General features: G+C 35.1%; 2 protein-coding genes across 6 annotated transcripts; both read left to right on the forward strand.

The window, feature by feature from the left end:
• On the forward strand, positions 1-7,586 carry LOC130799962 (uncharacterized). Of its 4 annotated transcripts, none has more exons than XR_009039352.1 (11): positions 1-253; positions 348-430; positions 3,644-3,739; positions 4,450-4,534; positions 4,909-5,030; positions 5,627-5,651; positions 5,749-5,832; positions 6,632-6,661; positions 6,776-6,871; positions 6,977-7,041; positions 7,132-7,586. XR_009039352.1 is itself a non-coding variant. In XM_057663269.1 (11 exons), exons 1-11 carry the CDS (start codon positions 190-192, stop codon positions 7,134-7,136), a joined length of 765 nt encoding a protein of 254 aa, XP_057519252.1. In that variant the 5' UTR covers positions 2-189; the 3' UTR covers positions 7,137-7,586. The 4 variants fall into 4 exon arrangements, 3 of the variants coding, with proteins under 3 accessions (XP_057519253.1, XP_057519252.1, XP_057519254.1); XM_057663269.1 differs by having other exon boundaries at positions 2-253; positions 6,776-6,881; XM_057663271.1 differs by having other exon boundaries at positions 4-253; positions 340-430; positions 6,776-6,881.
• A 971-nt stretch (positions 7,587-8,557) lies between these two features.
• LOC130799963 (uncharacterized) lies at positions 8,558-21,588 on the forward strand. 2 transcript variants are annotated; one of them, XM_057663272.1, is made up of 9 exons: positions 8,558-8,975; positions 9,077-9,445; positions 9,988-10,069; positions 10,468-10,543; positions 12,239-12,319; positions 14,911-15,041; positions 16,800-17,049; positions 18,623-18,686; positions 20,701-21,588. In XM_057663272.1, the coding sequence occupies exons 2-9, from the start codon at positions 9,112-9,114 to the stop codon at positions 21,327-21,329; spliced, it is 1,647 nt and encodes a 548-aa protein (XP_057519255.1). In that variant the 5' UTR covers positions 8,558-8,975; positions 9,077-9,111; the 3' UTR covers positions 21,330-21,588. The 2 variants fall into 2 exon arrangements, with proteins under 2 accessions (XP_057519255.1, XP_057519256.1); XM_057663273.1 differs by having other exon boundaries at positions 8,694-8,975; positions 9,997-10,069.
• The last annotated feature ends 228 nt before the right edge of the window (positions 21,589-21,816 follow it).

Consider the following 21,816-nt stretch of genomic DNA (forward strand, 5'->3'; position numbering starts at 1 on the left):
TACACTTCTAATAAAAAATTCAGCCCTACCGACTAATAGATTTAGAGACAATGGGAGAAACGAATAGCGTCGGCAAGACAGGTATGATGGGCGATTGGAGCAGGACAAGCCGGCTGAAGCATCTGTATCAAAATCTCCGGATCATTGATTAATTTAAATTAAGAATTAAAAAATGGCAGCGTTTTCGATATGCTGCCATTAATGGATACAATTGATTCGATGATAATCCCGGCAATAACTCCTCCATCTCGAGGTTCATTACCTCCAATCAAGTTTGATTTGAATTTGAATTTGAATTTGAGTTTGAGTTTGAGTTTGAGTTGTTCAATAAATCGGAAGAATGGCAGATTGGGAAATGAAGAAATGTTGCAATCATGATCAACTTGTTTTCTTGATTACTACTGCTGTTTGTACTATTCTCATTCTTGCGGTATCTTTCTTTCCTCTCTTTTACTTACCTTTTCTACTTCAGTTTTTCTTTTTTTATTTAACTCAAATGCAAAATCTAATACTCCTAGTACTTTTTATTTACACTTAATTTTCATGATGGTTTTTTGGATTAGTTGCTAAATTCATCAAATTTTAGCTCTTTAGTTTTTTTTATTTTTCATTATGGAGTTGATTTTTGTGGTATATATTTACATTTAAGGCAGCATTACAAATTTTCTTAACGCATTTTTGTGATGGGTAATTTATAGCTTTGTGCAACATTTTTCATGATTAAATTGGTTATTTAGGTTTACAGGCTAAATTTTGAGATGCATCTAACTTATTCTCTTTGTCATATACTATCTATCTATCGTAGGTAGAATCGTAAGTTGGTAGAATCGTACGATTCCAATCACAATAAAATTTATAGAGGTAGAATCATAATGCGATTCTACAATCCTACAATATAGCGATCCGATTCTACAAATTTATTCTTAATTTTCATTAATTTTTCTTATGTATCATCTTTCATTTATTTTTCTTTCAATTCAACGATCCAATATCATAATTCTTAAAAACAATTAATTTTTTCATCGGTATGAAAATTCAAAATAATTATTTATTATTTATCCATTTTATTCTTAAAAATGAATTGAATGAAACTTTAATTCATAAACCGAAACTTTTGAGATGAATATATTATGACTAATAACAACTTTAGGTTTATTGTAGAATCTTACGATTGTACGATTGGATTCTACCGATTCAATTCTACCTCTCCGAACGATTCTAATTAGAATCATGATTTTAATAACTTTGCAATACAACATCCACATTTCTCGCCCGAAGGACTCTTGTATGAGGTGGCGTGTACATTGGAGCCTCGACCATTAACTTTAGCTTTTTCGTAGATTTTATTGATTTCTTAGATGGAAACTTGAGTAAACCATGTGATAGTAGCAACACAACTATCTCAAATGGAATAGAATAAATTTTATGGTGACTACTTGGATGTTGTATCTTGTATGCGATGACACCAAAAATGTCGCATGACTTCATAGTTTATGTTGATGGATGTGATTGCAGGCTATTGTAAGTTTAATCGGTCTTTAGTTAGGATGGCAAAGATACAAGTTGAAACCAATGTAACACACTAGCCCCATTGGACGGTCTGGTGACTTCTCATGGAGTTTGTAGACTGGCCCCATAGGTCAACACAGGTCCTTTCGGCACGCTTTGACCTCTCTCGTGTGCATCTAGGATACCTTCCTAGTGGGTCACTCATCCTAAGATTGCTCCCCACCAAGCACACTTTGAAAGTTTTTAGCAAATGAGCTCCCTTGAAAAGAAGATGTACCTTGTTGACATAAGTAGTATATTAATCCTTTTTTAAAGCTCAACCAAGGGTATCACTCACTCCCACTTTAAGAATGCAATGTCCTCGTTGCACCTTAGTTTTAGGATTTTTTTTCCCCTCCAAGGTGAACTCAACACACGGTTGTACCCTTGTAGAGTTTCTCTAATACCACTTGTAGCACCTCGGTCCCATCAAACTGTCAGTGATTGCCCATGGATGTTGTAGGCCTCGTGCGCACCCAAAAAAACTATTCTTTAGGTCACTCATCCTAAGATTGCTCCCCACCGAACACGCTTAACTTTGGAGTTTTTAGCAAATAAGCTCCCTTGAAAAGAACATGCACCTTATTGATATGGGTAGTCTATTAATTCTTTTTTAAAGCTCAACCCGAAATATCACATTTAACTTGTTCAAGTTAAGCTTGATAAGAAATATTGGTTTTCAAACATGTCTTGTGCTTCAACGAGCTTTTAGACTACATTTCGAGCTTAGCTCATTAAGAGCCTAGGTTGTTTGAGCTTATCACAAGTTCATTCATTTACGTGTTGAGCTAGAGTTCGACTTAAACGAGCTAGGGAAAAAACAAATATATGACAATGAATAATCAATGAACCTTAAAGAAGCCTATTCAACTATATTTGCTCAATTTCCAACAAAAGAAGGAAAAAAGATGTTTTAAGCGGAAGTAGGATACTAAGATTACATCTCTTGATTTGCAAAAGTAATGAGTTTTATTGCAAAGGAGGAAATTTTTTTCAATAATTGGCAAGTTGAGCATTTCTTTAGTTATATACGAGTATTAATCTATAAGCGAGTTGTTTATAAACCTTAACGACTCAAATGAGAAGGTTTTGAGTTCGTTTACTGACAAAGTTTTATACTTATATTCATGCTTGGTCATTTACTATTTAAAAGATTTTTTTACCGAGTGTTGATCGATCTTGTTCGTGAGTAGGTTTTGCAAACATATCTACACATTTGCACCCCTGCCTTTTATACAATTAATAAAAAAAGAAAAATTGGTGGTGAGATTCAGTTTTTTCTGGTGAGTTGTTTCGATTTCAAATGTGTTTGGTTGGGTGATTTTAGGATAGAGGTCTTGTCGTGAGGAAGTGGTTATGGGCTCAACCATGGCAAGTAATTCATCTACGCTTTCTTCATTGAAGGTGAGAAGAAAATATCCATGTCGTATTCCTTTACATTCATGCCTAGAATATCCTTTTTTACCAAAATCTTCCTCTCACCATTCACTTAGACCCTTTCTCCATTTCCCATAGATCTCTTGTACATATTGTAACTTGAATGACTTGACAACTTTGTGTTTTATAGCTTCTTGGAGTTTCTTTCATGGAGGGATTGTAGTACCCAGTGTTTCAAGAAAAACATTTACTGGTCTTTAGGGTCACCAAAACATAACACTTTGATACTAGTTAGAGTAGATCGAACTTGTTCTTCTTACAAAAATTGCAAGAAAGAACAATAACTTTCTGAGAAAGAGACGATAGTGGATAGCAGACTACTCCCAGAATTACTTCTTATTTCTTCACACACCCCCATTACATCCCGGATATATATATAATATAGTTGTATAAATGAATCAGTTATTCTGTTTTCCATCCGTCCCAACCATATTTTTTTTTGTTACCCTCTTACTTGTTATGATCTGGACCTTCCTCATTTCAGGTGTGACATAAGCACTGAGGGTAGTCCATGAAAATTTCTGTTTGTGGCTTCATTGGTTTGTCCTAACAGGCAGTTATTGTTCTGGCCTAGCAGGCAGTCATTGTTTTGTTTTGTTAAGGTCAATAGTGGATGATAGTGTGTAATATGTATGAATTGTTTTTATTTATTTTGCAGTTATGGAGGACTGTACTACTATTGCCTTTTAAGCTCGTGACTGTTTTCCTTCATGAAGTAAGCCATGCTATTGCCTGCAAACTTACTTGCGGCCATGTAAGTGTTGCATTCCAATCATTTGTTAGTCCTTTCCATCTTTATTGAAAACAGTAAAACTCTGTTACGAGAACAATGTCAGTGTTTTCACAAGAGCACCAACAATAAATTAGAAGTCTTGATAATGAAATCTTCTCATGAATGAACTAGAACTATACACCATTCCCAATCAACACTAATCATTTCATTCTCGCAACAAATGTGATCCTTAAGAAAATATGATGATCAGCCAAACAAAAAATCTGTTGGGAGCAGAGCAGGCATTCCAATGCAGACAGGTGCGCTCCAAATGCCGAAGTGAATGCTCCATTTTATATATAAAACTAACAATCTAAATCCCAACATATTTGTGCATGAAACTATTATCCCACCCTCTACTATAGATTTACGTAGATCTTGTGTAATGAACTGAGATTGTGCTTCGCATTAAGACCTGAGGCTTCTTACTTGTTTAGATATCATTCTTTCTTCGAGAAATTTGTAACTTTTGCAAGTTTTAGGTGCTTTAACTATAATCATGATGCATTGTAAAAGAAAGCTTCCGAAACCAAACAATATTTTTCTCTTATATTATTTTTCCATGAATGTTCTCGTAGTTCGACTCAAGTTTCCATGTGAATGCCTCTATCTTATGGTGTCATGTTAAGATGAAGTAGCAATTCAAACACCATGGAACATGGATTATATCTTTTGATGAATCCCTTGTACAGGTGGAGGAGATGCAAATACATGCAAATGAAGGTGGCATGACAACGACACGCGGTGGTGTTTATTGGTTTATCTTGCCCGCTGGATGTAATTTCACTATTATCACCTAAAAACTACTGTATAAAATTTGAACCAAGATAAGATCATGATACTGTAGTTAATGAAATTAATTATTATATTTGCATGTGAAATTTGTAATTTTTGAAGGAAAGGAGTCTCTAACGGGAGTTAAAGATGCTTTCGTGTACCTTTGGTTTTGTTGGTTCCATAGTCGATCTTATTTTGTGTTAGACTGATGGACCCAGAAGGTGAAGAAAGAAATTCTTTATCAAAATTAGAAAGAAGAAATTTTGGATTATTAAGTTGAATTATGTTGCTTCCGATATTAATTTAGGTAGTTACAGTTACAATGCTAACTTGATGCTTTGCAAGTGAGTTTAAATCGAAGTTCTTGTTTCCAGATCTTGGTTCATCATTCTGGGGAATGGCTTTAGTACTTGCATCAACAAAGCTTTTGACTGCTAGAATTGCTGCAGGATGTTTAGCCCTTGCTCTATTTGTCGTCCTTTTTGTTGCCAAAAATGTAAGTAAAATTCTTCATAATTGATTAAGAGTTTGTAGATAAGCTCACATTCTATATAATTAAATACCTTTTTTTTAGTATTCTTCTTGTACGAAGTACTATCTGATTTGATCATGAAGGTGCATCAATATGTATGGTGCATGAAAAAGGCAAGAGGATGAATATTTGACTAGTTGCGTGTTACTGATTTTGAGTGCGAGTAAAAGAGAGTATACACAATCCTTAAACATGGTAAGAAGGACGAGTTAATCGTGATTTTGAACCATTGATTGAAGACGGATAAATTACTTATGCCTTGGCCTTAATTTGAGAGATTCATCCTTTTTACTATTGTGCAAAAAATGAATGAATGGGTTTAAATATGGGTGCAGTAACTATAAGTTTATAATAGAGGGCCTTGTGCAGTAGTGCTACAGTGTATCTATAATTCCCTACTCATGCTTAAATTTTGGAAGCTCACTTCTACATACTACAAGGAAATCCTCCTCCTCCTCCTCTATATCTTGATAATTACAGAACACTGCCTTGGATTTGTTGAATTCTGAAAAGTTTTTAAACAGTTATTTGTGTGGTTCACTAATTAATCTCTTCTACAGTGGACACTACGTGGATTATGTATCGGTATGTTCGAAACATTTCAAACAATCTACTTGATCAATAAACCAGTATCTGTTTTGTATTAAACAGCCAAAAAAGCAATAAGACGTTCTTCATGCAGGGTTCAACATCTCTCTCATTGTTATTTGGGTCCTCCAAGAAACAACAAAGATACGGATCCTTCGTTATGTGATCATGTTCATTGGTAAATACATTTATTTTGAAGTTTAATTTCTATCATGCTTTACTAGAATATTATATGATCGAGGTATGCCTTAGAAGTTCTAGGGTAAGTTTTATTGAACAACCATTAGACCAATGCTACTATCTGGATCAAAATGTTACGTTTTTAGAAAGGTTTATAGTAAAAAGATGGGAGTAGCGGAAATGCCAATGCCTCGATGGATGAGTGGGCATACCCTAAGAGATAGAAATTTGAAACGAAGATATGAGAGAGGGTTTAGAAGTTGCAAATATTGAGGAAAAGATGAAAAGAATCGTTTAAGATGATTTAGACATGTGCCAAGACTAAAGTATTAGCAAACCGGTAAGGACGATAGAAAGCTGGAGCTCGGAAGACTTAAATAGAGGGCGACGAAGACCGAAAATGACTTTGAGGATAGGAGTGGAAAATAATATGAACGACCAAGACTTACGAATTGAGATGATAAAAAATCGGGATGAATGGAGAAGAAGAATCCATGTGGATGATCATTAGAACTGATATATTGATTCATGTAACCTCTGGCGTTGTTAACTCTATTAAGATGGCTTAAAATGGACTATATGATGGCCTATTAAATCATATGCACTTCGTGTTGATATGAAGTTGCAGATAATATTTGCTATCAAGGTCAATAGGAAACAATCTTTGTTATCACTAACAAGGGTCATGTTGCTTACAACCAAACCCCCTCAAATCCCACTTAAGTGGGAGCCACTTAACATTAGCAGTATTGAGGTAATGGAATGTTGTCGTTTACTTCTCCAGTGTCATTTTGCAGGTATAATGAACAGCTTGTTCTCGGTTTTTGGTAGGTCGAGAGAAAACAAACTTCCTAAATTTATAACACTATTGCACATCAACTGGTTTGATGCTTTTAAATTTTCATTTCATACAGAACATCTGACGGATATGTAAACTACAGATATCTACGGTGATTTAATCTCTCGAAGGGAACACACGAGCGATGCAGAGAAATTTGCTCAAGAATGTCCATGCATTTGCAATGGCGTTGGATGGGGTATCATTTGGTGAAATTTCTTCTCGCTTCATTGAGTTCGTCCTCTGTTTAAGTCTAAACATTTTTGCCAATATAAATCAATTTGTATGTATTGTAAAATTGCAGGGGAATGATATCACTTTTGTTTCTGTGTATATCCATGTATTTAGGCCTTGTAATCCTGTCTTCAGGTATTTCCAACTACAATTTCTGTTTCAGATTAATGTTAAATTAGAATCAAGATTCCTAAACTTAGATTTATTATTTTCCTCTCTTGTTAGGTTAAGGGGAAGAGACCGAATGAACAAATCCTGCCTAGTGTCACTTGATTTGCTATTCTTTTTGCAGATCCCGTACCATGAATCAGAAAAAGCAAATTGTAGTCGGCTTTTGGCTATTTCTTTCTTGTTTTGAGCAAATCGCATATTCAAAAAACGAATCAATTGATGAATTATGTCACACGGAGCCCTCCTCAAATTGATAAACTACTATTATCCCCCTTATTAAAAAGCAGAAAAGGATAATTTAATACATCATTCCATTGTAATTTTTTATGGATTCATATTGAAAGCGTGTTTGGTTTCCATTTTTTGAAGGCCACAAACGGAAACACATAACTTAATTCGTTACATATTGTTTGTTTTGACTCCAAAGTAATCGTTTACGTTACTTTTAGGAAATAGAAACTTGTATTTTGTTGCCATTCATAATAGTGTTGTAAGAATTCGGTTACCCCAAACTTATTTGTTTTGACTCTAAAGTAATCGTTTACATTACATTTAGGAAATGGAAACCTATATTTTATTGCCATTCATAATAGTGTTGTAAGAATTCGGTTACCCCCAAACTTCTTCTTTTTCAAAATAATGTTCAGTTGGGATAGAATGGATCTTGACAATAGTGTTGTAATTGTGCAGGATTTTGTGAATTCGAATATAATGAAAGTAACAAAATGATGTTGCACTATTATCTTCTGCTCGTATGTGCTATTTACTCATCATTTTTCTCATTCCCTTTGCTTTCTTCATATCAAACAAATAATAAAAGTAACACTTAATAATACACTTATTTCTATTTATACATTCTCTTTCCACTACATTTTAACTTATTATAAACACCCCCTAAGTTGTTTTTATAATATGGTAAAACTATCAAGACTCTTACGATGAAAAATGTTAGCGGAGAAAGAAAAAATTTGGTACCAATTAACGCTATTATGTGAATGATATTTACTATTTAGCATAATTTTTTGACGGTTCTATAATGAAAAATAGAGTAAAATTAGAAAAAGTTAAAAAAATTTTAAACACACTATCTAAAAAAGAATCTTTATATATAAAAGTTTATATTCTTCCATATAATATTTTTTTAAATTTACTTATTATTGCAAACAAGGTTTGTTGTAGCAAGTAGAAACATTTTCAAAATTTATATTATTAACTCATGATTAATTAAATATAAGTAAAATTATTATATAAAAGTTAGTAATAAGCGAAATTGTTCTAAGCAAATTAGTAACAAGTTTAATTACCTTTATGTGCTGCATGAAGTTTTGCTTATTTACTTTTTTCTTTCTTAATGGTCTGATTCTAGTCCAACTTATTTTGTGTTTTGTGTTTTACATATGATTTCTCGAATACTATCTTAATGCTACTCATCTCTGTGCAAAGCTATCACTATTTGGGGGTTTAATTTGATCACACGTATTTCTCCTGTTGTCTCCCTTAAGGAGTATAAGTATGATTTGTCCACAACTTCTTTTCCGAATCCTAACTTTATGCCGAATACGGAGTTGATAACCAAGATTATTTTAAGCAAATTTTAATATATATTCTATTTTTTTCTAGTAAAATTCAAATAGCATGAATATAGTAAGAGGCGACTGCGAGTAGAGTCGCCTTCTTTTCCATGTATTTCCGGTGTTATTTATCGGCAATTGGAAATCGAGTATATTTCCTTTTAAGCAATCGAGGTTTCTTGGGCGATTAGAACCCTAATTGCTTAATTGCTTGATTGCTTATTTGCTTAATTTTTAAAATAGGGTTTTTAATCTAAACCCTAATTTATAAAAATTAAAACTATCAGCTCAATTTCTTTTATTTTCTCAAGTTTCGTCAACGATTAGGTAAACTCTTCGCAACCCTTGTCCGTCGTATTCATATTGTAATTAATTAGCTTATCATTGCACTTTGTAATCAATATCATTGTGGGTTTTTCAATTTGCAGAATTTTGTTTGAATAAATTTAAAATTGATAATGATATGGAATCAGAAGATGTAATTCAGCTTCCTTTTTGTGGAGTTTCTGACACTGAGATTGATGGAGATGAAACTAATAACTTAGGCGATGAAATTGATGAAGTGGGTGCTGAAACCAATACACTGGAAAATATGGAGGGTGATGCTGAAATTGAAGAAGGTCAGCTTATTTCGCCTACGGAAGTTGCTGGGAATTTGATTGGGGTTACTGAAACCAACATAAGGGGTTATGTGGCTTCTAAGTGTGAGATTAATGCTCAGATTGAAGAAGGGCCACTTATTTCTAAGATGGTTAATGATGAAAATGCTGTTGTTGAAATGCCATCTGAGAATGGTTGTATCCTACTGATTTTTTGAAGTTAACAAAATCTCAGTTGCTTTTGGTTGTATTTGTTATTTTGCTAGTTGATTTCAGATTTGCTATTCTTGTGCTTTTGGCTGATGGCTGCGAATGTTGATTTTGGTTAATAATATTGTAAATCGTACTATGCCTGCGAGTATTCATCACTTAATGCCAATCCCAAGCCATAATATAGGAGAAGGGTGAGTTCACTAAAACCTCTTCACATCCCATGATCACGAATCATAAATTAATTTTTGTGGGGGCGTACCCTGATCCGTGTGGAAGACCACCGGAAATGATCTATTGGTTCATTTAGTCAACCCTGACCTTTTGGGATTAATGCTTTGGCATTGTTATTGTGATACTATAAATCATGGTGGATGGCTGATTTGTTTTTGTTTTGTTAATATTGTGGCTGATGGTGGAGCTGGTTCAGAATTACTATGAATATTTTTCTTGGACGTTGATTTTTTTTAGATTCTTTGTTGTCAAGAAATTGTGATATTGAGAATTTGTTACCCATATATCAATGCAAGCTATGTCAGGTGTTAAGAGAATGAGGATGACATATGATGATCAGCAACCATCTGTCCATGTCAAATATTTTTGTTTGTCAAGGTAAGTTTCAGATTGATGCTTTCTAGATCTCAATTTAAAAAAAATTAGATATCAAATTTAAGCTAAGTGTGCTGAAAACTCTAAGAGCCAATAGTTGGGATTCCTTCTGATTAACTAACTAGGGAATCCATTTTGAAGGGTGAGTAAAGGGTGAAGTGAACGGATTCTTGAATTAGTTGAGAGGATAAGTTTTGAAAGCCACAATAAGAAAAATATACCAGGGTATCTAGTTTGGGTAGTTGTTAAGGTCCTAGAGATAAACTAGCATAATCAGTATAGATTTAAGGTAATATGCTGTGATGCTCATTGCATATAACGATGGATCAACTATCTATTCTAGTTTTGTTTGCTTGAATTTTTACTTTGTTGAAGCCTTGATGAGTAAATTTTCATTGCAGACAAAGCAAGCAGAAGCTTGAGGAGTTATTACGGGAGTGGTCAGAGTGGCATGTGAAAAATTCTTCTAAATCTGTGGTAAATTTCACACCTCTCTAGCTTGTGAATCTCAAACAGTCACTCTCTCTTTTAGTCTTTATCATCTATCGCTTGTAGTCTCAAACGATCAATATTTAACTCTGTCTCTCTACACTCCAATGAATTGCACTGTTTTCTCTACCTTTATTCAACTTCTTTGTTTATTCTCAATTCATCTTTTGCTATTGATGTTGTTGCTTGTGTGAGTTTTGATAGGCCATGAGTTTTCTCATGATAATCAAAGCCAAAACTTGGGATTGTTAAACATGATGGTAATTAGTGAAATTTACTCTAAATCTGGGTTGTAATTATCTTACGCAAATTAAATGAACTTTAAGTAGTTTGTTTCATTCAGTACATTTTCTACAAAATCAAGCTACGTTGGATATATTTCAGATAACAGATTTCAAATATGCAAACATTTTCAATTTAAATTTAGTTATCAAATATATGCAGGTTTCAATGTCGAATATTCAAATTGTGCTCTGCTCTATATACAAGCACATAGCTCAAACTAAGATGATAAAAGTGATTCATATAGAAAGTGGATCAGATGTCAATGCATTACTTCTAGATTACTTATCATTCACCTTTGGGGAACATTCTAAATCCACCTCTAACACTCTTCCTTTCAGCCATTGATTGTAAGTGTGCTTGAGTTAGTTCATCACTTGTGCTTAATGATATGAGAAAAAGGTTATACCCACATTTTCTAGCTTTTCTGGGCAAGAAAGAAAATTTATACTGAAGTTGATGTTGAAATATCTATTGGTCTATGTGGGGTTTACTTGGTTATTCAGTTAAGTTATTTATCCCATTTCCTTTCACTCTTTTTTTTTTTTTTTTATCTCTTTTTGTTGGTTTAAAGCGCGATGAAAGGGTGGGGAATCAAACGTACTACTTTTGCTGTCTTGTTTGTCCGGGGTTGATTAAATTTGTGGGAACTTTTTGGTCAAATGTGGACATAAAAGAAACCAGAAGGTATCGCCTACAAGAGTATTTTTTGTAAAATCTTGGTAACCTATGGGGTGTTGTGTGTGTGTGTGTGTCTTTGGGGGGGGGGGAATCAAGAAAGTGAAAGTTAATTAGTAACATATTATAACTGTATGGGTACTCCATTGCAAAGGTTTTTGAGGTTACCGCAACCGTAAAACTATTTGCACCAACATTAAAAGAAATTTTGCGACCATTCCCCGTCTGAGATTTTGCATTATAATTGATACCCCATTTTCCTTTGTGGCAGTTTGGTCGACCTTTTTAAAAATATTAAACTCCATTTTTCTTTTTGGAGTATCCCATAAACCAAGCAATCACGTGCCTGTGAACAGGGTTGGGACTTGAGGATTTCTATATGGCCACTTACTCCATTTGTACCCTACTGCTTTAATCATGACCACTCTAACCCAAACTCCACTGCAAATGACCCTTACTCCACCCAATGACACCACCAGTTCATCCGGTTACACCCATGACCCATCATACCCATCTAAATGAGGCTCTTAGTTCACCACCCTAGCAATAGTCAGTATTCAATTTTATTCCCTGGGTAATCAAGAGCCCCATTATCCAGTAATTAAAACTCTCACCTGCATTCTTTGTTGCAATTAATATCAGTTCTTTGTGTGTTTTCTTTAGTTTATATGTTTGTGGACATATATAATGGCTTTATTTGTTATCTGATGTCCACTAATTCAGGATGAAACTGGAGGATCAGAAACTGGGGAAGGAACATATTTTCCAGCTTTGGATATTGGCACAGAAAAGACCTCTGCTGTGGTTAGTTTGTCTTTTAGCTTCTTTATTGAAAGTATAATGTACTTACTCAAGAAACCTTAGACAAAGATTTACTGGCTGAATTCAGATGATTGATATGTAGACCAAGATAATAACTGATGTTTGGTGCTACGCCTGTCCATCATGTTGTGCTATACTGCTAATTAATAAAAGCATTATAGTCAACTCATGATGCTTTTCTCTGTCAATCAGATGTTGGATTCTTCACATTCTATCTCCTGTACAGATTATTTCTTTGATGTATCTACAAGTTTGTTAGTATCTGATTTGAATGAAGATTTGCATTCAAAGATGTTGGCTTGCACAATCTTTTGTCATCCCTTTTGGAAAATTGATCTTTTTGCTCTCATATCTTGTTACCTCCCTCCCTCCACTTTGATCTTGAGTTGGGACTTGGGCACTTGGGAGATGGGGTCCCATCCTCTAGGCAGGATGATGAGGACCCATCCCCAGGCAGGATGATGAGGGCAGCTATTTAGACTACAAAGCTAACTGATTACTACATGTATTGTTCATAAAGATGAGTTGGGTGCTGGAAGCCTCACATAATTTTTTTTCCAAGGTGGTTACAAATCATCTTCTGCTATTTGTTATGTGGTTTTAAATCATCTTTGGCTCTTTTCGAGATGCTGCAAATGCCTGTAAGACTTCTAGATGCATAAATGTTTGAGAAGAGTTGTGCTGATGTCTTATTGCGCATTCTGTTTAAATAGATATAGGTTGGTTGTAGATGCATAAAAAATATTTAAATACAGCAGAAATAATATTAGCTACTTCAACATACGCAAATCACTCGAATAGGAAAGTAGAACTCCACAAGAATTTTCTCTAGATTATGCCATCGCTATTTAATAGATCCTCCCTTTGTTATATTTTGAAAGTTACGTTTGGACTTTGGAATATTCCACACAAAGAGAGAGAATTTTTAGCCTAGTTTTTAATGGATATTAAAAATTTAGAATATATCCATATGAAATCTTTTTAGATTCGTTTTAATGTATAAAATTTTTATATATACTATTTTATAATTTTTTATAAATGTATTTATTGTTACTAGACTTAGAATATATTTGAAAATTGTACAAAAAGCCAATATAACCAACAAAATGATACAGAGGGAGTATTGTCCTAAGTTTACTATATCATAGTACAAAACACGGTTTTGGTCACGGGTGCGGAAATGATTGTAAAATGGCTTTTGCATTCGTCTTGACCTATATTTGGGTCGAGGCAAGTTCACAACTTCACAATATCTTCGCGTTATTTTGCTTTATGCTCTAGTACTTCTCCAGATTAAATCTAGGGTGATGGATTATTGCGGTTGTTGTATCTTGATAAAGGCCTTACTCTCATGTTTAGGCTTGAGAACCAATATTGCCTTTTTATTTTTGTGAAGCCAAGCCTTAAACTTTAACCTAATTCATTGTCGATCTTTCCATTATTTTTGGGCCAAAATACATGTTTTGTAATAGATTGTTTTAGGTATGTTAAATTTGTCATATGATCATAGTCCCGACTAGATTTAGGCATCCCGTTTAACTCATGTAAGCTTGCACCTTTGCCATTGACAAGGTCTTTCAATGTGTGAGAGCACTGCCAAGTTTGTTTTGCGCTGTAAATCTAAATGTCATTTAGACGAATCTCCTCAATATCTCACATTTGGTACATTATGAGTACATCCACTGGTATATTGTGCTTCCACTGGAGTGGCTCCTGTTGGTACCATTTTTCTGTAATTTTTTCGGGTTCAGATATCCAACTTTGGAGGAATCTTGAGTGCCAAAGTTGTAGCCATGCTGTGTTGGGTATAGCGGTTGTTGCAGGAGCGCATTACTGTCATCATGTCTCACTCACTGGCATCTTTATTCCAAAATTTACCTCCACACCAGTAATGTTAGTATATGTTTTCATAATTTCATTACTTAACGAATCATCTGTTAGTAGGGAAGTTGTAAATTATGAACCAGAGAACTCGTACATTCACTCTGAAACGCATCCTAGGAGATGCCAACTTTCCTTCTCAAGATGTGTTTATGGTGTTATCCTCACAATTTCGAGCTTTCTTTCCTTCCCTAACTCTGTACATGATACCTTGTTTATCTCTTCGTGGAATTTTGATACTCTTTGAAGCGTGACACTGTTCTATAGTCCAGAACTAGAGAGCTAATATTTTGTTGTACATGATTTATGCATATGCTGCTGCAAAACCATTCGTTTCCAGTATTGTTTCTCATGGGAACAGGTTTGGAAAGGTTTACATGTCTCGTGAAATGTTGCCCATTGAGGGTCCGAGGGATCTTCTAATCAGCTACTTAGGACTTAAATGGGGACATTAGTTGTCTCTCATGATGAAATTTATCACAAATTCTATAATGAAAGTGCAATAAAGCGTTGTTTTGATTATGTGTAACAAGTTTCGCAATAAAGGCTCCTAAAAATTACGAGTTTTGTTGCAGTTTTGATATTCTTAATACTCTTTTGGTGGTGGTTTTACTGTTTTTCTCTACTTCAGTTTTGGGAGCTTCTCTATGTGGAACTTTCAAAAGTGGTTTTAGTATTACACCTTATTGCAGAGCTTCTGGATGGAGAATGACAAATGGAAGCCAGAAAACAAGAATTTTATGCCTATGGAGGATGCTTCTGTGCCTCTTTATGACCGTGGATTTGCATTGGACTCGTCTGATGGACCAAGTAATCTAGAGGGGTAATGGTTTTTATTTCCCTTTTTAATCTATTTCCACTATCAGTAATTCCTTATTCTTTGAATTTTGACGTGGTTAATGGAACAACTTCCATAATTGCAATCTCATTCATTGGTAAGACTTGTATAATGCTTTCGTGATTTTATTGATTGAGAATTATTGACTCATGTATAATCTGTTTCAATTCACCTAAAGGGAAATTGGAGATTGTTTCATTGCCTTGTTGGCAGGTTGCATACCTGGGAATTGACTGTCATTGTTTCCACCCCTAACTACTATCTAGTGTTTCTTTATGCTGCCGTGTTTAGTTGAAGTTCATGAGTAATTGTTTTCACCTACTATTGGAGTGCCAATTATTACTTGAGTACTATAATGACAATAGACTTTGTCCATCTATATTAATAATTTTCTTCTTTTATGTCTATTTCTTATGTGTTTTATTGTTTTTTTTACATATTCTTTAAATGTATATGGATATCATACTTGTTATTTTATATTAAAGTTGCATATGATTGTTTTTATCAAGGGTTAATCACAACAACCACAAACAAGCTCTGTTATTACAAGGGTAGTGTTTCGATCCACTCAAACCTTGCTTAGGTGGGACCGTTAGATCCACCTAATTGCATTGGAGTAATGAAATGTTTTGTGTGCATGGAATATATCATACGACCATGGAATAAAAATGAGGTCGTTCCACTACATAACGACTACTTTTTAAACAGATTTTGGGCTTACCGAACCGTAAAAATCCCGTTATGTAATTTGTGATTTAAAATTATATAATAACAACCATTATGAACTATTGTTCTAACATATTAATCATTATTATTTAGTTTTTAAATTTTAGTAGATTCCAAAACGTCTATTGTAAGCTTTAATTTAAACATATGTTCTAGAATACTTGTATTACTAATATGAAATGAGATTTTTTCAAGTTAGTAATTCATATTACGATGTCCGATAAGCGAGTTGTAACAACGCGGCGTGCCGCGTCCACGACATCTTCACTGTTACCACAATCACAACTATGATGAAAACCAAAGCATAACCACCACCATGAAATGGTAAACTTGAATTTTGGGGTTGCACTTTTCAAACCTAAGTAATCAAATCCAACACCTTATGGAAGTTTCCAAGGAAAAGAAAATGTTGATTGGGTTGTATGGTGGTGTTATTTCGTTATTCGAGTTGTATGGTTGTGTTTATTCTGGTCGGTTGTAGCCTCTGCACCCCAATTAGCTTCTTGAACAACTGTCTCGAAAAAACTTTAGTAATATCCTCTTTTGAAAACCATCATCTAATCCTTCGTTCCTCTTTATCTTTCTTTTCTTTTGTTCTTGCTTGTGAGCGAACATTTTGAACAAGAAGTATGTGTTGGGTACCCCCACACTCTCTTAATAGAGCACGATAATGTCTATTATGTACCACTTTTTGATTGTTTATCAATTCTTTAGTCAGTGGCAACATGGCTGATTTTTCTTTGTTTTTCTTGTGCCATGGATTGCACTCTAGAAACCTTGGTCCAAGTGATTATAATTTTATTGAAGTGAAGCTTGTTTTGATTTAAATTTAGCGAAACATATTTGATTGGAAAGCACGCAAGTATTAAAATTGCTTGTCTGATTTTCTTTTCAATAATTTAGGGGACTAATTCTGCAGCTTATGATTTCCTGTAGCATCCTCTAATTGTATGTGATATGCTTTTTCCATCACGCTATAGCATGATGAACAAGATTTCTGATTCGTCAATTCTGTAGGGGATTGGAGCTACTGGACGCTCCACGCTGTTTCAATTGTGGTTCATATAGCCACTCTCTAAAGGAGTGCCCAAAGCCTCGAGATAATGCTGCAGTTAATAACTCTCGCAAGCAGCTCAAATCCAAACGTAATCAGACCACTGGAATGCGCAATGCTACAAGATATTATCAGGACTCCCCTGGAGGAAAGTATGAAGGATTAAGGCCTGGTATTCTTGATGCAGAAACAAGGCGACTCTTAGGTCTTGGGGTAAGATATGGCCTACTTTTCTGATTGGTTGCTCTCTTCAATGATTTCTGCTGTCATGTATGTCTGATTGTTGGTGGGACTTGGGAGGTATACTCTTCAATGATTTTAGCTTATTAAGTTTGCCGCCTTTGAATTTTTTCGAATATGTTTCTACAATGGTTTGGTTTGTCCAAGCAAGTCTTCTTTTAGATAGTAGTTGTCGTATATGGTGAATGATCCTTATGTTATCTTATGTTGTTTCAGTTTTATTTTTGTTTGGATTTTGGTGGGGCTTAGGAGGTGAGAATGAGAATTGGAAAGGGAGACATGACAAATCTCTTGATGGGAAAGAATGGGGACTTGGGAGGGGGTGAGTTTCACAAAATTCTCTTGTGAGGGAGGTGATAGTTGTGTGGAACTTGAAAATGCAGTACAAAAAGATAGGTTTTCCGGTAATGAAAGCAAAGCTTAGAAAGGGATAAATGTGGTATAATTGTAACTTTCTGATACTTTTTTAATCTATTCCACTTACCAAACATGGGCATGGCATTAACTAACTATTCCTACTGTTGTCTCACTTATGTCTCCCAATTCCCATCCCCACTTTCCAAACACCCCTTTGCTTTATCTCCAACTTAACACTTATACTAGTCTATACATCTCACTTCCTACTATTTTTAGATTAGTTACTTAACTAGCCCCCACTCCACCCCACCCCACCCCACCTGATCTTTCTGTTCCACAAAAATTACACAGCTGATGCTTTATAACTTCATCTCTTCTTCTGCACCTTTTGTCCCTTCTTTTATACAGTTCCAATGTAGCACCATTTTCATTCACCATCCACCTGAAGCTTCATCTAATAGAATCACCCTAGCCTCCAGCTGAACCTTTCACTTGCTTAACATCATTATCTCTCCCAAGTCTCAACAAACACTATTAACTCTACCACAACTTTCCCTAAACCTTCATTGGTGTCAATGTCCTCTACCACTTAGCCTCCACTGCTAGACATAACCCAATATTGTAGTCGCCTTGTTTGTCGATGACAAAGTGGCAGCGGCTTGAAGCATGATTTTTTTTAAGAAGTATCTCTTTTTAGCCATCATGAAATGTGTTCCGTTCCCCTGGATAGTTGGATTTTTGTGAACCACTTAGCTAGCGCACCACAACCCTTTCACTAAAAGCTTTCACATCAAGAGCATTATTAGATTTGTAACTTCCCTATCTGAAACGTTCTACTCATTGTTTCTATGACCAACTCCCAAGTTAGTGTTTGTGATGTTTGATTCTGAGAACAATTAACTATAGTTGACATGTGTGGAAATGGTTAGACTAGTGCCGGAGAGGTCTTGGAAGCTGTTACGGGACCTATGCTTGAAATTCGAATTGATAAATCAACATAATATACATAATAACAAATTAAGTATTCAGTACATCCACCAAAAATATAGCATCAAAAGAGTCTATCAAGGTTACAATATAGTTTTTCAGGAGACAATTAAGGAATTTCATGGGTTTATATTTTGTTGCATTTAACTGGCTTCTTAGTTGCATTAGTTTCCAATTCAATTGTACAATTTGTCTTTTACAGGAGTTTGATCCACCTCCATGGCTAAATAGAATGCGGGAAATTGGTTATCCTCCTGGATATCTAGGTAAGTGTAGTGTCAATTAAAAATTTTAGAAGTTTTTTCTTTTATGTCTATCACTGTCTTTTTTTTTACAAGTCGGAATCAATTGGCATTCAATTTGTATTGTGGGCATGCTTTTACTCTTTGGGTCATTGGGCAATCTGATGTATTTTTCTAGAGAAGGGGCAGAGGGAGAGAAAGGAGAGGTGTTTGCTTACATTATCTTTGTGAATACGTTAATCAATGAATTTTGTAATGCTTTCACAGTAAGTTCAGCCTATGCATGCATGTCTGTGTTCTGGATGAAAACTAAATAAGCATTGATGTTTGCTTCATGGAGATGTGTTTCAGTAATTTCTTAATGGGACGTTAACATGGGTTTTATATGGTGGATGGCAAGGGAGTATATGTAACGAAGGTTGAAAATCGCTGCTTGTTAGGTGAATACGTGGTTTTGGGTATATAGATGGGGACTTGGGGGTTGGGGCTTAGGGGTGGTTCGTTATTTTTCTAGTTCAGGGTTTGGGAATTAATTCCAACACTTTAAGGTTGCTCTTCATAAAAATTTCTACAAGAATGAACATTTACTGCATCTGTTTGAACTACTTTCTTTTACACTCGCACAGTAACACATGCATGCATGCACTTACCACACACAATGGTATGAAAAATACTAATCTTAACATCTTATGTCGTTAGTCGAATTAAAATTAACTCGGGGACATCCCTTACTTAGCCTGTCGCTGCATTTCCCTGTTTCGGGTGTAAGTATGCAAGGGTTTTTAGGTCATCGCCCAGAAGCAGTGCAGGTTATCGACTGAATGTGGTGTCAAATGAGGGAAGTATCAGATTTTAGGGATAGTAAACCAAAGAAAATAGGATCAAACTTAATATCGAATTCTTGAATGTTAGAATTCTTTTAGGGAAGTATTAAAGTTGGCAAATGTCATGGATGAGAGTTAGCAAATCATGTGGTAGAGTATAGAATAATAACTGAATAATTATTATGGTGAAATTTGTATATGTAAGAGAAATATTGATTGTCATTATTGCATATACACCTTCCCAGAGGAAGCTCGCAAAAGAAAATTTTAGGAGTTATTGGATGTGATGCAAAATCTTCCAACATCCTTCATTAGTTCTTGAATTGGATAAATGATGGGAGAAGATGCTTGAATTGTGAGGTTATACTAGGTGAATGTGTAGTCACCCATCACAAACTCCTAGTTCTCTTTGCTCATATGCAATCAACCCCGCACAAAAATAAATCAAAGGATAAGGAAGAATCAAATGTCTTAACATTTTTTGCTAATAATGTGATTGAAGAAGATGATTGGATACTCATTCAACACTATATTGAAGATGAAGAACTATATAATTTGTGCTGGTAAGGGCCTTGCAGGAGTAATAAAGGGTGTTATTGTAGTGAAAAGGACACACTGCAATAAAAAAAAAAAGAATGTTATTTAGCTTTAGGTAAATGTAAAATTTAGGAGAACATTACAAAATATTATGAATCCAAAACCACTAAAAAATATGCAAGGCAAAGTAAAAATTAGAAAAAGTTTATCTAGTTGCACTAGGACAAAGAAATGAAATTCGAACTAGCTTAGACTACTATACTACTCGAGTCCATCCGTGCCCATGTGTACGTGCGTCCATCCGATTTCCATGTGTACATCCTTGTAGGATCCTATGCTCATGTACACCCTCATGCATGGCCACCTTCTCTTCAACGTCTTTCTAACTTATGCTCCATTATGATCATTTTCTGCATATTCATTTTGAACGTTGTTCATTAGGAAAGACACCGAGTCTTCGTTGAGGTCTTCATCCCCATGAACCCATTGTGCATTCGGTTCACTATTGAATGTATTATTTGGATGTCATTATATGGATGTCTCTTGAGATCATGTTATTTATATCCCATATCGATTGTTTAGGAATCTATTTTTGCATTGTGCTTTCATCTTATGATTGCTTGGTGTATTCCTATTATTTTTTCGTCATATCTAACTTGAGAACTACTAAATTGCAGTGCAAGAAGATGAGAATCTGCCTTCTGGAATTACAATATTTGCCGATGAGGAAACTGAAGTTAAAGAGGATAAAGAGGACGGTGAAATTCTCGAAGCAGAACTTGTTCAACCACCTCAGAAAATGGGTGTAGAATTTCCCGGTATAAACGCACCAATCCCAAAGGATGCAGATGAACGGCTTTGGTCTGCCAGATCTTCAAATCCTGATCGCCATCGAAATACCGATCAGTCCTATTATTCTTCAGAATCTTACAACAGGGGACGCCATCGGGAGCATAGTAGCCGAGATCTCAGGGATGACGATCCATTTGGTTTTGAGAGACCATCCAGATCTTCACCAAGATACAATGATCATGAATTTAGTTCCTCGTCCTACAGCTCTAGAAAAATTGCTCCTGTTCCGAAGAGTCCTATCTCCGGGAGGTCTCTGGGTGATAGAGGTAGAGATGATCCCCTGGATTCCGAAGATTCTTCAGCGTACCGTTTATACAGTTCCTATTCATATAACTCGAGCAGACGTTTCTCAGAGCATAACAGCGGTTCAGATGGTAGCAGAATCGATCATACGGATTATTCTTCGAGAGGTAGGGATAGAGATGATAATTATCGCCGTCACAGCATGCGATGAGTAGCATAACTTGCTGTTCTATTTCAAATTGTATACGGTTTGGTGTCGGCTTATTTTGGAGTAAAAATATTCCATTGTATTATTGTATGCAACTTCATTTTCTCCTTTCCTTCCCATGCGTTGTTTCAACTTCTCATTTTTTTTTCTTCTTTCGGGTATCAAAAACTCGAGTTTTTTTTCTTAAGCAAACCAAACGCAATTTGAGACTGCAAACCAGACTGTATTGCTAAATTTCAATTTGGTTAGCGATTTAGACCAATCTTTGTGTAACTATCACGATCTTAATGTTCGTAATTATGGTTATGGTCATCAGCCTATACAAAATAAGGGTCTAGGGGGAGAGGTAGCGGACATATCATACTTGTATTCCCTTGAGCAAGAGTGTGGAGAAATATGCGCAATCAAATAAATCTCTCAGGTAGTGAGAGCTCTACAAAAAGAGAGATGGGTAGAATTAAGATAACGTAGGAGAATTAACCTGTAAAAC

The sequence above is a fragment of the Amaranthus tricolor genome, chromosome 14 (genome assembly GCF_026212465.1).
Source record: "Amaranthus tricolor cultivar Red isolate AtriRed21 chromosome 14, ASM2621246v1, whole genome shotgun sequence".
Lineage (NCBI taxonomy): Eukaryota > Viridiplantae > Streptophyta > Magnoliopsida > Caryophyllales > Amaranthaceae > Amaranthus > Amaranthus tricolor.

Excerpts from the sequence above, each read along its gene's own strand:
- LOC130799962 (XM_057663269.1), top strand. The coding sequence starts at position 190 with ATGCTGCCATTAATGGATACAATTGATTCGATGATAATCCCGGCAATA. Across the intron at positions 4,535-4,908 it reads GTTTATCTTGCCCGCTGGAT|ATCTTGGTTCATCATTCTGG; the intron begins GTAATTTCACTA and ends TCTTGTTTCCAG. Across the intron at positions 5,652-5,748 it reads ACTACGTGGATTATGTATCG|GGTTCAACATCTCTCTCATT; the intron begins GTATGTTCGAAA and ends TTCTTCATGCAG.
- LOC130799963 (XM_057663272.1), top strand. The coding sequence starts at position 9,112 with ATGGAATCAGAAGATGTAATTCAGCTTCCTTTTTGTGGAGTTTCTGAC. Across the intron at positions 10,070-10,467 it reads AAATATTTTTGTTTGTCAAG|ACAAAGCAAGCAGAAGCTTG; the intron begins GTAAGTTTCAGA and ends TTTTCATTGCAG. Across the intron at positions 15,042-16,799 it reads GGACCAAGTAATCTAGAGGG|GGGATTGGAGCTACTGGACG; the intron begins GTAATGGTTTTT and ends TCAATTCTGTAG.